Here is a 17777-nt window from a genome sequence, read left to right as displayed (position 1 = left end):
ATGAAATCACAGGCAAAACTCCTTGAAAACTGTCTTCAGCAGTTGAAAGGAGCAGACCAGGGCTCAAAGAGGCTCAAAACACTTTTTTGCAATTCCTAAATTGCAATTTAGGGATGGAAGGATGTGGTGGGGCTGCTAAGAGAAGGGCAAAAAGCCAGGGAGGGTGCTATATGGAGACAGTACAAAAGCAGCTGTATTAGACTGCCTAATAAGAAATGAGAACAGGAAAGTCAGCATTTGCACAGAGCCCAGCTACAGGCAATAATCCAATTTACAGGGAAGCAAGAGGCTGATGGTGACCTTGCCAAAAATCCAGCTTTCCAAAAATAGTACTGACAAATGAGTAGTGCAAAAATAAGGAGCTAATCAGCAACAATAAGGAGGAGAGAGACAGAAAGTTTGTCTCTCTGCAAAAGGTAAATTATGCACCGTAAGAATGCCATCCATCCATTTCAAAACAGAAGAGTTATCAGTTTTCCAGGAACCTGTAAATCAGTGAACAGGCTAGGAAAAAAAATTAAACTCACCCCATTTTTTCCCAAACCGGCCTAAATGTTATGACAATTAACAAGTTGTTCCTGTAAATACCTGCTGCTGCATTTTTCCTCCATTCGTACTTTAAATGGGCTGCAAAAGCTGTGAGCCCGTCCCTCCTCACCAGCACCCAGTCTGGATGGAGACCTGTAGGATACTGTGATGGCCCCCACTGAAATCGTCAATGCCATTTGCTGGGGACATGGAGCAAAGCAGAGAATGGGCAGTGCTTAGGACTGTCCCCATGAAGTCCTGTGGCACTCTGCAGGCAACTCAGTCAACTCTCACCTTCTGTGCCCTCAACATTGAGTAACAGATGGAGCAATACTCATGTAGACCGAGCAACACTCGTGATCCATCTGCCTTTCTCCTGTCACCCAGAAGTGATCCTCCACTGCTGTCACCAACTCTGTCTGGTTTGTAACCAAATAAGCACGGACCAGAGATTTGGTACCTTCTGGGATTATGAGAGTTTGCTTATCACACAGTCCTCTGAAAGATTAAGCGCTGGGCAGTCATTATGGGCATTGTTATCTCAGCACATGACAGACTTGAGAAACCTTTATGGCATGAGGCAATTCAACTTCTCTATGAGGGATGCCAAAAAAAATACACCAGATATAGACTTTTTGTAACCAGGAGGATCAAAGATCCAAAACAGCGACCAAAGTGCAAAGAGCTCACAAAACCTAATTCCCTCCAGGAACATCGTTAGCATTCGGGAGAAGTAGCTTGTTCCCCTGAGGATCCTACATGCGTTCCTGACAGTTAAGTTCTGGCCAAACTAACTCAATTTTATTCACAAGATAATAATTTCCCCTCGCAACGGAGAGATCTGAGTCAGCTGCCTAATGAAGGCATCTCACTGAAAGCAAAGCCAGGGACTGGGACTGGCAGCACACACTCCCGAGCTTGTGCCACTTCAACACCTTGTGAAGCACCTCCTCTGCTCTGGACTGCCAAGCCCCTCACTCAGAGGGCAGGATATGTCCCCTCTAACTCGGAGAGATCCGAACTGAGTGTCTAAGTTGGAGCTAATTGCCCCCAAAGAAATTATAGAGGCAACAGAGATAAGCAGGTGACTCCAGCTGCTGACTCAGCCCATCCTGAAAGGTTTGTCTGAGAGAGGTCAGATAAATCATAGCCTGAAGGTGCCTGTTTCTTCCTACAGGCTAGAAAGGAAGCCTAGGGTGACTAGCTGAGATCTGGATGTCCTGTCCTGGATGGACACCCGATGTTAGGTGAGATGACACTTCCCAAGCAGCTGGTAGAAAGCTGCACACCATGTACAGGGACATGGCAGAAGTCAGCGCCCTGACCACTGGCTTAGGAGTAGCTTATTTCTTCTAACAGGACGCAAATCACTGTTAAAATATGAACACATGGCCAAAGCCTGTCACTACCACTACTCCTCTCCGGAGCTCAGCATTAGGGTCTTCATAGACCCCTCCTGCCTCTTAACAAATATTACATTAAAACACAGTGAGGGAGACAGCTAGGAGAAAAAGATGGTGTCTGAAGGCATAGAAGCATGAACATGTTCCCCTAAATATAGATATTGATCTATACATACTTGTAATCCTGTCATTAAGAGTGAGCAATTTGGTGGCTGCACATCCTCCTATTAATGGACATTGTCCCTCCTCTTCTCACCTGGTCCTTACACATGCAGCCCTCCCTGCACCACTGAGAGTGAACCTTTTACCTTCAACCATGAGAGGAGATTTGCCTCAGCGTCTTGAAGCCCTAACAGCAGAAGAAAATACCCCTTACTTTAAGCCTCTGAAGTAAACAGTCATCACTGGTAATTGGCCTGGTGTTTTCTGAGTGAAATGCAAGTTGAAACATAATTCATCTTTTAAGTAATTTGGTGCCAAATCACTTAGAGGCCTATAAACTAGAGTGACAACCTGCCTCCAGGGTGCTGTTGCAAGAGGTAAACCTCACCATAACCTTCCCTTTGCTTTACAATAATGCTCCTACAACTCCTCTGCAGGAGTCTCCTTGCACCTGTCTTGTTAGATTACCTAAAGATTCCCGCATTCTGCCTGAAAGGCTGCGGCAAATTGCACTGCATCAGGGATGTCCAAGAGAGAGGAAAATGCATTTGCAGACACTCTGGCCACAAAATTGAGACTAGACCTGATTTTAAATATGAGCATATCAACAGGCTCCATCTCCTGTGCCAGCAGATCATTTGAGACTGGTATGTCCATTCACAGCGTGAGCAGATACGCATCCAGGTGTCCATTCATAGTGTGAGCAGATACACATCCAGGTACCAGCTTAAACCATGGAACAACCACCAAAACATCACTTTTGGCAACCTACTTGCTTGCTATGGAGCAGCTAAAAACCTGTCTTATCTGTCTATTCAAGAAATTAAGAGGGACCTTGCTGCTCTGCGCAGGAGATGTGGCCTTGCTGCCTGCTCCATTCACTCCTGTGGCCCCACCATGATGTCTGGGAAGAGGGATCCTCCTTTATTAATCAGCACTTTGTAGCAGAGGGCTGTGAGTATGCCCTCGGACTATGAGCTGGGACCCACATTTCTCACTGTAGTCTTCTTGTCCACCCCTCCCAGGCTAAGACTGCATGTGACAGTTCAGCAACGGTGCAGAACCAGGCAGTCCTCCTCAGAAGTAGTGTCTCCTACAGCCTGTGCACCCACATGAGTGGGACACCTCTTCCCTTTCTCTCCCTCTACATCTCAGGTGAGGACATACCCCCGACCTCCTCTCATTTTCTCTGGGGCCATATCCCTGAGGCAGGGCAGTGATTTTTTTGCTGCCAGTCAATGGGACAGTTCTGCTGAAGGCACCTTAACGGTGTCCCATCAGCTGGTCTGAATGCATGACAGCATGGTGGCTGCAAGATACACAAGCAAAGCTGAAGAAAGCATGTGAAGAGGGGACTGCTGAGTTGATATCAGTTATCAACAGTTCAAAACAAAGGAGGAAAATCATCGGACATATGAACAAAAAGGCACTGCAAGGACAAGGTGTAAAAATCCTAAGAGAAGCAGGAGCAGGACCAAGGTGCAGAAGAGGTCAGTCCATCCCCACCTGCCTGCAGTGGTCTGGCTGACGGGGACCCGCTGGGTGATGGAGCAGGGTTGGTGAGGGTATCGGGGCTTGGCCTCGCAGCGTGCTTACCCCAGCCCAGTCCTCAGCACGTGACAGCAAGTTATTGCGGTATGTGTGGTCCTGCTTTCAAGTCTCCAAGTCCAATGGAAGATTCCAGAAAGACAGCTCAGACTCACAAAGCTGCCCAGGAGCTTCTGCTGCCCAGGGGAAGGGCATTGCCGTTTCCCTTGCCCTGTGATATCACCAGAAATACCGGTGCTCCTCCAGGCTAGAGAGCTGTTAGCTCCATAGCTACATGTGATTGTTTGCAGACAAAGGCACACTTAATTCCTGGCCACAAAGAAGAGGTGGTCCAAAAAGACCACCGAAGTCTACAGGAGTTTTCTTTTATCAGTGAGCTATAAATAAGACACTAAGCAGTCTTTCCTATACACACTGCGTCCTAAAAGTGCCATTTATCAGCAAATAATAATCTCACTTGAAATCAGTAGGATTATTCAAGTGTACCAAAACAAGGCAATTTCAGAAGAATTAAGCCTAATTAAGGTACAAAATGATGAAGGTAATTTACAAATAACCAAGGCAGAAGGGGATGTGCTGTTCTGGTGGGCGATGTTTGCTTTATGGTTCTGTTATGCTCTGAGGCAAGAGATGGATTCTCTTCTGAGGAAGAGCTTTAAACAAGGGAAAGAGACAACAATTTAAGTGGGAATGTGGGACTGGAGAAACGGAACAGCAAGAATGTATATATATGGCACATACAGTGTGTTTTTCTGTGTCCTTTTGTCTTTCATGGGCCTGTCTCACCTGGGAGGTTACATTTTCCATGATCCACTGCTCACCCTGTATGATAGAGGGAAAGCAGGTGCGTGGCAGAAGACACAGTTCAGCCATTTAACTTGGCCAGCCATGAGAAAGAGAGGGACCGCCAGGGATCCAAATTCAGCTCACAGTTGGGATCCTAATCTCAGGAAGTGAAAAGTATGGCCAACGTAAGATACCAAATGAAGCGTGAAAAACATCAATTAGCTTTTGAAAATCTAGGCCTTATTGTCAGAAACTTTGAAAAAAAAATGCTGAAAAACATGTTTTCCTGACACTAGGCAAATTCATGACAGTCACCCACACTGTATAATCAGGAGGTGCAATACATCTAAGTAATGTAAGAAAGTTTCAGAACAACACAACGTTCCCCAGATGTCTTCAGGCTCTACTAGGGTTTTATTAGGTTCCCTGAAACAAGGAGAGAAGCTTTGCAGGAAATTGAATTAACAGGTCTTAGCACCAAGCTTCAAATTTCTCCAAGCTGATGTCCTGCTTCTTCATACATTGGGGAAGTGATTGCAATGAGCTCCTTTTCCAACATTTCAATTTGAGACCTGATGCCTGACACAGTGTTTTTCACAGCATTCAGCTGCAGCTTCAATTCATTGTAATCTTCTTCGAAGGATCTGCTCACATTGTAGAGAATGCGACAGCCCTGTTCCTCCCCAAGTAGACGGTTCTCTTTCAGGAAGATGTGGAGGAGTTGGTATAAGTCCTGGAGAGCCCAGATGATTTCATACTCACCTTGCATGCCTGAGGCAGACTTGATCTTATTCTGGGTTGGAGTGGTGCTTTTCTCCTTAGCTTCATGTTCCTGCTGGGGAGCTGGGCCAGGGTTACCTTCTTCCACAGCTGTGATGGTGTCAGTATCCTGCTGAAGGTCTGAGCTGGCATCCTTCCTCTCTTCAAGCACTGTGATGGCTTTTTCGTCTTTCCAGATGATGGGGACTCTTTTATTCTCCTGCTGTAAATCCTGCAAGACTCTGTTCTTTTCCTGGACTGCCTGGAGAGATTTGTTTCCTGGGCTGACCTGAAAGCCTACATTCCTCTCTTGGAAGAATGGGAATGGCTTATTTTCCTTCTGGAGGCTTTGCTGAATGGCATCAGTGTAAATAACCTGAACAGCTCTGTTCTGTGACTGGAGACGTTGTAGAGATTTGTTTTCTTCCCAGAGCATCCTGTTCTCAATCCGGAGGACTTGGTTTTCCTCCCAGAGTGCCCTGTTCTCCTCCCAGATGCTCCACTCATTCTGTGCCTTCTTGCTAAATAGTTTCCGGTGGGAAGCAATGGGTGGCTGGCGACAGATCTCATTCACCCATTTACCGTCAACAAAGACAAGCATGTCATCCCTCAGTTTCACCCGTGGGGTGATATATTCTATCTCAGGTTCTGTACACTGGTTTGTCAGGTCAAAAGCAGACATGGCCTTTCTTTAGTGAATTGAGGAAGACTGTGAGAAAAGACTTCTTCTGGGACTTCTGCAAGAGGCCACTGTCCACTGGCAGGGAGGAGGTGACACAGCAGGGATGGAGAAGCTTGATCGTAACTGGAAGAACAGGGAACACAAATGCACAGAGTTACTGCCAAAATTCAAGGTCAGAATTAAAGTCCATTGGATGACAAGAACAAGCTAAGAAGTCCGTTCCCACAGTCGACTGTGTTGCTCCTTTGACTCTGGAAGGTAAGGAATACACCAGAAACACAGTTTATAGAAGCTGAGAAAATTGGCATTGGTAGATAAAGCAGCTCTGTGGCAGCGCTGCAAGTTTTGGTATAAAACCTGGTCTCTCCTGTCTCTCTACCTCATTTTTACAGACTAATAAGGGGGTAAGATGTGAAAGTATCTTGCACTTCAGAATAGTCCATTCCCAACCGAGTGACAGAGGAATTAAAAATCATTACGAGGCTGAAACCAACTTTTCAAAAGAAAACATTTTCAAAGGATGATCTTGAAAAACTGGTCTGAAGAGCAGCTTTTTCTTGTTGATGCTCAGTAGCCTGTGTTAACAGGACACCACAAAAATGTGGTGGCCATTGTGCTTTTTAATCTTAAAATCCACGGAACCGTGAACAGGAAGAGTGATGAATGCTGCAATATGCACAGATAATTAAAAATCCCAACCTCAGCCCCAGACCACTGGGACTAGGAGAGCTCTATTGCTCTTTGCGTGTTTTTCTGACAAGTTCCCATCACCACAGTCCAAAAACTGTCTCAACCTATAGGTAATTCTCCGTCTTTCCTTCTCATTTCTCCCTGATCACTCTTTTCTTTATATCCTTTGATAGCTCTATTATTTTTCTTGCTTTCTAGGCTTGCAATAGTGATTGCTTATCTCTTTTTTACAGTCTGCCTGCCTCTTTTTCACATCACCAGAAAACTCATCTCTTTAAAATCCATACTGCTGGGCTGTACCTCCAGTGCTTCTCATTTCAGTCACAGAAGCCTCAGACTTATCTGCTCAACACCCTCCCTTCCTTCCTTCCATCTGCCCAAAATGTTGCCGCTTAAATCACCTGCTAGTCATAAGTAAACGTGGGCAAATGAAGGATTTCAGTCTTTTTACATGAATAAAAGAGAAAAACGGCCAAAAATAAATAATTTGGTTAATGCCAAAGACAATTTTATTTTCTGCAGTTTTTACCAAAATTAAATTTGTGTGATTTTCAAGGTGAAGTCATTTGAACTGAGGTTGAGCTATTTTTTATAACCAAATTGTTGGAGTTCTTGGGGTTTCTGTGCAGTGTTTCTAACAGCACAAATGGGCCTTTTTCTAGTTAAAAAAAAGGAAGTTTGTTGTCAAATTTCACCCAGGCCTGCCCCTTTTTCCCCCTGAGGTCCCTCAGCTTTCCTCCTGCCCCTTGTGAAACCCAGTTCTGCTTTTCCGTCAGTGAGGAGAGCGTTACCTTCATGAATTTTGTCCCCATGTCTCTGCCCTGAGTGTTAGGCACAGGGTGACGACCATGCACAAGCTTCTCGTACCCTCCAGCTCTGCCATCACATTGTGCACCCCCTGCCCTGTTTTTGCCCTCTCCTTTCCAAAACCTGCCGCTGCCCCCTTTCCCTGCAATCTCCGTCACACAGCACTGCATCTTCAGGCTGGGCTCCTCCAGTTTACTTCTGAGAGCCAACTTCCGCAGATGCCTCCTTTGCCTCCTTTCTAAGTTTGTCCAAAAGCTCAGCGAATTATCGGTCACATTCAAAATCTAAAATCCCTTAACGCAGAAGGGAGCAATTGCAACATAGGTCTGTTTGCAGTTAACACTTGATTTTACTGCAATAGGGTCCCCTGATTCTCAGGGCTGTCTCCGGCATCACCGTCTGGTTTATCTCGCATCAGACTCGTGTTTTCACAATATCGTTCCTCTACTAAAAGGGATTTCCCCCAAAACTCCCAGTTTTGAAGGTTTTTGTTTCTACTTATGCCACGTTCAGAGCCGTATATCACTCCCTCCCTTGCACCCTCTCCCTCACAGCCTTTCCAACCCATCCCATTCCCTTGGGGCATCCCAGTCCCAGAATTTCTACCGTCAGCCCCAGGATGGGTGGTAAATCAGCCACAGGGGGGACTGACCCTTAAATATCCAGATGAGACGCAGAAAACATGCAGCACCATAAGCCCAGACCACTGCGTGTCACGGGCGGGCAGCTGGAGTTGTTAAAGTCACTTATATTTAAAGTGTTTAGGTGGCATGTTTTCAGGATAAACAGAAACTTATAATATATACGGCATTGAAGGACATTATCTTGGGGACAATTAAATTTGACAGCATCTCTGTCAGCTCTTTTGCAGTGCCGGGGAGACATCAATCCAAGCTTCAGAGAGGCACTTCCATTTCTCCCACCTCCTGTATCGTTTCCCCTCATCTCTAAACTAAATAATCCCGGGAAATGCTAGGCAGCTGGGGCGGGTGGTCAGGGCAGCCAGCTGGGGGAAAGCCACACGAAACTGAGCTGGAATGGGTAATTCGGCAGCCCTAAATTACGCCCCGGCATGTGCTTACCTACTCACCGGGACCGGTGGTCTTCCCTCTGCCTGCACTCTGCCAAGAGCTCGCTCTGAAGTCCCGCTGCTGCTGGGGTGTCCGTGGCAGCAAGGGTGTCAGCAGGGGACAGAGGGGACCCACTGTGATGTGAGCGCTGGTGGGGATCTCGCCCCAGAACCGGCCCCTTGCTCTCCCTGTGGGGGCTGCGGGCTCCTGCGCTTCCTCCTCGTACCACCCCCTTCTGCGCTCCTTCCCTGCTGGCCTCCGAGGACTCTCTTTGACTTTTTCCCAGCGTTGTGGTTTTGGGTTATTTCTCATGGAAATGACCTTTCTGGTAGCTCAGCTCTCATGCCCTTTCCTGAACCCAGACTTCCCGATCTGCCTTTGATGCTCATAACTGAGAGCCCTTTGGGTGGATTCTTTCTCCATCACACCCTCTTAAAACAAACTTTGGTTTTATTCCAAATGTTTGAATTATATTTGTTGCTGAACTGATATTGATATATTCAAAAATCACTTCCTCATCTATGCTATGAGACCTGAAGTTATTTTCCAAGGTCAATGTGGATTTGGAGTTTTTGGACTATAAGGTTAAGTTTGGAGGTTTTTTGGACTATAAGGTTAAGAGCAGACTATCACTGAAACATATTAAGAAGAAAATAGAATAGGCAGGGCATTCATGCATTGCAAGTTTAGATATTATTTGTAGCAGTTATTCCCACTTCCATGTCTTTACATTTCTAATGATCTCATTCCCTTTCTTATTTGCTACATCTTTCAGATGTGGAAATATTTTTTTCTAATCAGTGTTCTTGAATAATAAATACAGCAGTTAATTTCTTTTCCAGTGAAAATTACCAACTTGACATCAGCCTCAAGGTGACTGTTATTGCTTTAGGAAGTTGGAGGTACAGTTCAGCTTTGGTGTTATGCAAAGATGATAAACTCAGGTGTAAAATTCTTCTCTGTAATTTCTCCCTCGCTTATATTTAACCTCAGACAACAACAAAAAAACCATCACAGGTTACTATGGCAACTCCCCAGGGAGCACTCTCCTCTATTCAAGCTCCAGGATCCTGCAAAGGAAAGCACGAAAATGTCCTCAAAATAGAAAGGAAAAGATATCGTGGGGTGCTTGTGCTTGGCCTTCCATCAGATGGGAATTTAGAGGTGCTGCCCATGTGCAGCAGTTTTCAGAAGAGATGACTTAAATGGCTTGCCTGAACTTCTGAAGAACTGAGGCTGTGGACCACTGAAACAGACCTTTGATGAACACTTTAAGGTGTAAAAGCTGACTGGAAACTGTGTTAATAGAGACAAGCGCAGCATAGGACTGATCAGCAGACAAAGTCTGCTGAATCCAGCGACACTGAGAACTGAGTTAGCAGTGTACCTTTGCCTTTTCTTATGCAATATTTTCCTGAAAGTTGGATAAAGTTGTTCTGGCAAGTCATTCATTTGCTGAAAAGTATGATTTCAAATACTAATGTATTTGGATCAAATTTAGCGAACAACATGAGATGTGCAAGTGCATACACGGAGACGTACATCAGAATTGGAAACGCTGCAACTGCTCGCTGAAGATTTTTTTATAGCAGCTGCACTGATTTCTGAGCTGGACTCTCAAAAGGACTGAGTTGTCATTCACAGGATTACAAAGGCAGAAATAATGCTGAGTGCGTTCCTCTCCCTGCCAGGAGACAAGTAACCCCTGCTCTGTAAGACGGGTTTGAACTAACTTCCCAGCTGAATGCATTGTCCACCGCTCCAGACTACTCAATTTCTCCAGGTGAAACCATTTCACTATACAAAGAATTGAATACTAATTGGAACCAAAGCCATATGTGGCATCCTACCTGCACATCTTCCACCAGGCGGTTCATCTGACCTTGCTGTCCTTCTTCTCAGTGATTATCTCGTTCTGGAAAGGATCCAGTGGGAGAGAGTGGATGATCCCACATGGATATACAATATTCTCCAGTTGGGAAACTCAGCTCCATGCTGGGCTGCAAAAGGTCACCATCCAGTGACGGGTTGGAAATGGAGGGGAGAGCGAGGGCTGAACTGCTGCCATGAAGATCTTGCAGGAAGGGCCCTGGAGACCCCATCCCATCCTCCTTCCCATTAGGAACAGTGGCATGTACCTACAGCAAATCTGAACCCTTTCCTTCCTTTGCTTGACCTGCTAAAGTACCTGCAATCAGAATAATCTGGGTTTTTTTAGTAAAAACATAATGTTTCTTTGAACTTGGAGCATCTTCTCTCTTTTTCTCTGTATTTGATAAAACCAAAGGCATCCACTGCCACTTTCCACCACCTCAATTCCATTCGTGCTTCTGAAACACCAGCCTTTGTTCATGTTGGCACAGGCTCATCTCACCACACATTCATCTGCTGTTCTCCAGGGCATTAAGTCTGGATGCAAATTCCACTGAGTCACTAAAAAGAACCTTGCATATTTGAGTGATCTTGAATCATCTCCTGGCCTGGATAAGTGGATAGGGAGTAAAAATAATGTTTTCTCAGTTTTTGATGCAATGAAGTGTCTGGAAGGAGAGTGTGATTTCTCAGCATTGTATTTTGACCAGGAAGAGATGAGTGCCCTTGGTCAGCAGAGTAAAAATCAGTAATTAGAACCTTCAGAGCAGGGTTTTTTTTCAGACAGATAAATAGCTTGAGGAACACACCTATGCTGCCAGCTATTTGGACTAATTGCCCTTTCACAGACAACATCACAGTGCTGCTGCCAGTGTGCCTCCGTGTAGCCCTCACACATGCAATGCCGTGCAAAACATCAGACTCTGCATGCTCATGTCAACACCAGCCAGGCTGGGTCAGCTGAGAGCTGAAATAGGAGGTGGAAATATCTACTTTTATACCTTTATTCTGGTCCTAAATTCATTTTAGACATTGGACATCTATTCCCATACCCCCATTTCCACCTGACTTTCCGGTGCAAGCTGTCAAGAGAAATTAGAGTCACAGAATCAGAGAATGGTTTGGGTTGGAAGGGACCCTAAGGATCATGTAGTTCCAACTCCCTGCCATGGGCAGGGACACCTCCCACTAGACCAGGCTGCTCAAAGGCCCACCCAGCCTGGCCTTGAACACTTTCAGGGATGGGGCATCCATCCAGATTAGTTCTTACTTTAAAGTACCTTGAACACGAAGAGCACTCCAGTAAAGAAGCCCACTCTTATTTATTCCCACGATTGTAATACGCACATCGTTCACAAGCTGAAGGAAAACATTTGCTTTTTCCTTGTAAGTGATGTCTTACAGAGACGTCAGGTTTTGTGTTGTTCCATCTTAGATCTCATGCCCACCTTGCTTTCATTCTACTTCAGCTATGAATATTTTAAAAAACAGATCAAACCCATGTGCAGTCTCTTGGTCAACTCTGAGCCGTTGTCTGTCAACACTATTCCTTTGTGCCGTGTCTCTGTGATATACTGCTTGTGCGCCTTGCCAACAAATGCTCACAGCCCCATTACTGCGTCACTCTCCTACTTCTGTCTGACCAAACTTTACAGCGCACTCTGTGTGGCTGAAAAAGCCCATTAGTTGTTTATTGATGATTAAGTACTAGCAGCAATAATCACCGGTGCACTTGTTTTTGTGGAGAGAGCAGAGGCACACTCACCAGGGGCGATGGAGGTGCAGAGCTGACATTGCATCCGAAGGAGTTCTTTGATCTTCCCCTCCACTGGGACAAATTGGATGTGTACAGTTACCTTAACATGCCATGTGTGACCATGGGGTATCCCACGTGGACTCCAGGGGCCACTCCAAGAGGCAGACCTGCCACCAGGCTGTGCCAAACCTGCTGGCCCTGATCTCTGATACCCACAAACCCCAAACCAGACTTGAGTACTTGCTGGCTCATCAGTTAAGTGATGCTCCAGCTCTCATTACTGCACTGATTAGGTGTCTGCTGACTGGAGGAGAGCTTAAGTGCTTCGCTGTGCTGTAGGCACATGTAGACATCTGAGAGTAGGTGTCTACAGTTTGGAAGTGAATCCTTCCTGGCCCGCGCTGTTGATGGACATGGTGTGCCACCTCTTAAAGACGTAGCTGTCTCTACCTGCACTGACTGCAGAGTTGTCTGCAGTGGTTCACCTCCTCGATTAGGTGGCTAAAGCAGAGCCTCACACCCTAGCAGAGCCCTCCAGCTCAGCTTGGCTCACGCATACACCCTGCAAGGGAAGGTGCTGCCCGGCCAACGACTGCTGCCTGTCCGTGGATGCCTAAATGACATCAGGCTGGTAGAACTGAAAGACTCATGTTAAAAATAAGCACCCTCTTCCCAAGGGTTGCAAAAAGCCATGTGCAAAATCCCTGTCCCTCACAGGAGTCAAGCAAAAGACTGCAAAAGTTCTGGGGACAGGGGGAACACTAAGGAACGTCCCATTTCATGTGCAAGGGCAGGAGCTGAGCATCTCAATGAGCAGAGGAGACCACAAGAGCACAGACGTGAGCTGTGATGTCCTGCGAACAGTTGTGACTTTTGGGAGTTGAGGGTGTTTCAGCTCATTCTGAATGCAGCGGTTCTTCCACATGACAAGTCTCACTGGGTGAGAGGAAAAGTCAGTGGCTCCGTTCCTGATTGACAGGGAGAAAATTGAGGATTCAGGCTTATTAAACAGTCTCTAATAGTGATTTATGGGGTCCTGTACATTTTAATCTAACAAAAAAAAAATTAAAATCATCTAATTAGCTAAGTGTGTAATCCTGTATATTAATTGTCTATTAGCCACTTCTTAATTATAATTGAATGCTTATAAAATAACATGTGATGGCCACGTAGCACCAATTTAAGTCATTATCAGACTAGCTCCCGCTTTAATAAGGATCTGTTTAACTGAAATCTAACCATTTCATTTTATTTTAAAAGCTGTAAAGAAGAGGAAGTTAAGATCTTAAAAAATTAGTATCCCGTTAGGATTTACTAGGCGCTATACTATAAACAATGCTACACGAAGAATCATGAAAGCAACGTAAAAAATCCATTCCGTTGCTAACCCAGATGATGAAATGGCAGAGCACGGTGAAGACCTACCAGGGGAGAAAGATGTATCCCGTGTAGAAATACTGGCAAGCTCAGGTATTCCCCTTCTCTTCACTGTTTGACTTTACAGCCTTAATGTTCAACTGACATGTGTTTGTGCATGTGCATTTTCTGACATTTTTAAAGAGATGAACTGAGAAAATTTGATTATATACAACAGCATTGATCTCTACACGTGTCACCAGCAGGACTGGTAACATCTCCACAGTTTGAATTAAACCGGATGTATTTGCAATAGCAATAGTAAGAAGTTATTATTTTATACACAAAGCCATGCTATAGGGAGACCGTATGATGCAAGGAGATAGTTGTACTGTCAATGAGTTTCATGGGTATGTGCTGACTACCAAGGAACCTGGAAACCCCAAAACACTAGGTTTGGATCTGTGGGATGGATAGGATTACCTAGTAGTTCTTCACCGCAGCCCAGCTCCATCAGCTGCTCTGTACCTCTTCTTTGTCTTCTCCAGCCACTGCTGGTCCAATTCCTATAGCTCACGAAACAGGCTTGCGTCCTAGAGATGCCATTTCCAAAAAGGATGAATATGTAGGGTCCCGGTCTCCCTCCTATGATTTTATACAGAGTCTTCCCTCCCTTCCTCATTACTCGTGTTCCATCCTTCAAGAAATTATGAAATATCTTACTTGGCGTTGCACCCATGCTCTAATGGGCAAATATACATGAGCTGCGTACAACTCTCTCGGTCTTTACAGGCATGCAAGATTTGTTCTCCCATTTTGTTATCACCAGATCTGTGGGGGAAGACTTCCAACGGGTCACAGGACCCATCTGGTAATCTTATTAAAAATGAGGTTTGACTTTCAGAAAACACCCTCTACCTGGTGGGTTTCTCTAATGGCAGCTTTGTCCACACTCAGCTCCAAGGACTATCCTTCCACAGCATTTTTGCTTGCTACAGTTCCACCCAGATTTTGACTGGAGCTGATGGGTTTGTTCAAAACAAGAATCTTTTGAAAAATATGAATAGCTTGAAGGGTCTCTGAAGCATATTGCTGGACAGTGTAGGTTTGCCAAACTAGGTACGCAAAAAGTATAGGGGAAAAAAAGGGAATATAGGCTCATAAGAAAACTTCAAATGTGGAGCAGTGCTGAAATGAGACTATTTCAAGCTCTGTGGAGCCACCGGTTTACCTTTTCTAGCATGTATCATGTTTTGATGGGCCACAGCACGCTTTGCTTAGAGGAATACAATTTTAATACCTTTTCGTCTCAGGTTTAAATTGCTGCCAGAGCACTTTTTTAACGGTATGCCAGAAGAAGAGAGGTTTCAGCGATAAAAGAAGAGAATAAACAGTTAGATCCCAGGTACTATTGTCAAGCTTACCTGGGAAAAGTTAAATGGGCATTGTTAGAAATGTTATGCAACCCCTAGGAATGATTTTATGCCAGAGAAGCAGCCCCTTTTACCCATTTCCCTCAACTTTTAATCTACGAAGTCTGTCCTGGGGTGACTGGAGGTTACAAAAGTTACCTGGTTTTATAGAACTACTTGCAAACATCTGTGCAAATGTGGGGTCACTGTCTGTCCAAGTGCTCTGTGGCGGCACTCAAGAAATAACTGGGACCAAAACACACATCCACCCAGAGAAATTCCACAAGAAAGAAATAGGTTAAACTGTATTCATATGTGTCCAGAGGATATCATTAACATTAATGTAGTCATAAAGCAGCACCTGCTGGCTCAATGCAGCAAATCTTTGCCTACTACCAATTAACTCTTCAAAAAATAATTGAGAACAGTTTTCCCCCTTCTCGCCCCAAGCACAATAACTTGTTTCCTACTAAGCATTATTAATTATAATGTCCCTGCTGCTTTGCCTCGCTCAAATGAACAGTTCCATCAGTGGCATAAGCTTCATAGTAAGGTGTATCTCAGCAGGAGCAAGTACAGAGTTATTTGGCTTCAAAAAATATTACACTACTTTTTAATACTATTGTTGTTCCTTACTTGGTGTAGCAATTTCACTCTTTACCATCCAGAAGAAAAAAACCCACAGATCTCAGTCAAAACACAGATCTCAACCCAGTGTAGGGACAAATTCCTTGAAGACGTTCACATTACCGTAATGTCAGTGATTCAGTGAGCAAGTCTGAGAAGGTGGTATGAGGCATGGGATGGGGGAGAGACATGCCTCAAACACAGTTGTGACCTTGTCCCGCATTGCTAAATGTGAACTGCAGTCAGATTGCTACCACGACTGATGGGAAGAGTGTTGGAGGTGACCCTACCTCTGGGCCAAGTGTAAGGCTCTGTGACCTTGCAGTTACACATTAGCTGTATGCTACCGGCTTGCACGTGTCATTGGTTTCCCTCCAGTGGCCCTTTTACACCAGCTCTTCTCCAGTGCACTCAAGCGATGGCAACCATCCAGGAAGAAATTCTTTACTGTGAGGGTGGTGAGGCACTGGAACAGGTTGCCCAGGGAAGTTGTCAAATGGCCCATCCCTGGAAGTGTTCAAGGCCAGGCTGGATGAGGCTTTGAGCAACCTGATCTAGTAGGAGGTGTCCCTGCCCATGGCAGGGGGGTTGGAACATGATGATCTTCAAAGGTCCCTTCCAACCTGAACCATTCTGTGATTCTGTGTGATTCTGTGAACCATCTCTTGTGCAAGGTTTCTGATATGGTGGCCCTGGGGTGCAGAACACCATAAGCGTACTGTCCAACGGGTTCACATGTGTACACAAGCTTTGGATCTCTGATTTACAGTGTAAGGGACACTGTCTCTTCTGCAAGGTGTCTCCTACAATATAACATAAGTCATGTTATGTGTCTGAGCTGCCATCCAAGTCGGACGCCACCCGGCATCACTCCTGGTCTGAGCAGTGCTGGCTGTGCCAGAAGCAAAGCTAACCCTCTTCTGCTTGGGGAAAACACAGCTCACCTCTTTCCAACTGTAAGCAGGGATGAGGTGGCAGAAATACGCGATGCCCTTTAAAATATTTTGCGTGGTATTTAACCTGAGGATTGTGGTAGAAACCGTAAGCCACCTGGACTTTCTATACAAGATAAACATACAGTATGTGGCAGTCTGAAACATCAACTGAAACAACATTTTGCATACTACAGGCACTGAGGTTATACATTGTGCTGATACTACTCTTCCTATCTTACCAAAGTCACTTTCTGCACCCACAGATTATCAGGAATATGACTTGCTATTTATACTTGTCAGTGCGTTGCAGGTGTCACAGACCAAGTACCGTGGTGCTCACTGCCAAATGGACAAACACCAAGGACGCTGGTTTCTATACTTGTAATAGAAAGACAATAATGGGTTGATAGTTCCTGTCTAACTCCAAGTTGTCACTAGTCTATAGCTTGGGGAAGCTGCACAGCAGCTCCTCTAAATGTGTACCTGCTTGCATGTTTTTTCCCAAGTTTGAACTGCTAGAAAAGAACAGTTGCCCTGGCTGCAGAATCTCTGCAAACCTTTTTTTATGAGACAGCAAAGTCTTTCCTGAGCCATGAAATGCTTTGTATTATCTGCTGCTGTGATTGTCACATCTTAGGTATCTAACAAGGTACCTGGAGACTGTCCTCCTATTTCTGGCAAAGATTTCTACCTGACACTAATAAGAAGACAGCATCCTGACACCACCTTTTCGAGGCAGAAATGGGCACTCCAGTGACCTGGGAGGCCTCATCTGAAATGACTGAACCAAAACCTGTCATAAGCTTAGAGACAAGGTACATGTCATCAGCCCGTATCTCCCTCACCTTCCACCCCAATGCTGATTAATTTCTACAAGTCTCATCCCAGGAACTGATGAATGACAGAAAAAAAGATATTTCTGTGGCTCTCGGGCCAATTTTTTGCAGTGCATCTTTATCTGCTTTGCCTGATTGATCAAAGATATTGTTATCCGCTGTAGTCTACAGTCTCATTGACTAGGTTCAGCCTTGCTAACCCCAAGCCTTCAACAGTCATAAAACTTGCTAAAAATAAAGACAGTTTAAAAAATATAAAATAAAAAAGAGGGGTTCTTTTTATTTGACATCTGGATTCTGGATCTTTATAGAGGTCACATTTCCTTCTCACCCCTGGGAGACAGAAAGTTACTTTCTTTCTGATGACAGCAGATGCTCTCTTACAAATAAAGAGACATCTGCCTAATTATTTGTCTTTCTTTTGTCATATTTACTTTTGCTCTGTGATTTTCTTCCCAGAACGTGCTTTCTTGTTATATAGGGAGTAAAAGACCACACTGTGCGCATCTACTTCATAAAACTCTGCCTCAGAAGAGAAAAGCAGACAG

General features: G+C 45.0%; 1 protein-coding gene across 1 annotated transcript; it reads right to left on the bottom strand.

Moving 5' to 3' along the window:
- Positions 1–4911: 4911 nt before the first annotated feature.
- On the bottom strand, positions 4912–5868 carry CBY2 (chibby family member 2). The gene has a single exon (XM_074572936.1). The coding sequence runs from the start codon at positions 5866–5868 to the stop codon at positions 4912–4914; it is 957 nt and encodes a 318-aa protein (XP_074429037.1).
- Positions 5869–17777: the final 11909 nt, after the last annotated feature.

This window comes from Larus michahellis, chromosome 1 (assembly GCF_964199755.1).
Source record: "Larus michahellis chromosome 1, bLarMic1.1, whole genome shotgun sequence".
NCBI classification, from domain to species: domain Eukaryota; kingdom Metazoa; phylum Chordata; class Aves; order Charadriiformes; family Laridae; genus Larus; species Larus michahellis.
Note: the sequence above shows the minus strand (reverse complement) of the source record. Positions and strands in the feature narration are given on the sequence as shown.

Coding starts and splice junctions, on each gene's coding strand:
- CBY2 (XM_074572936.1), bottom strand. CDS start 5,868: ATGTCTGCTTTTGACCTGACAAACCAGTGTACAGAACCTGAGATAGAA.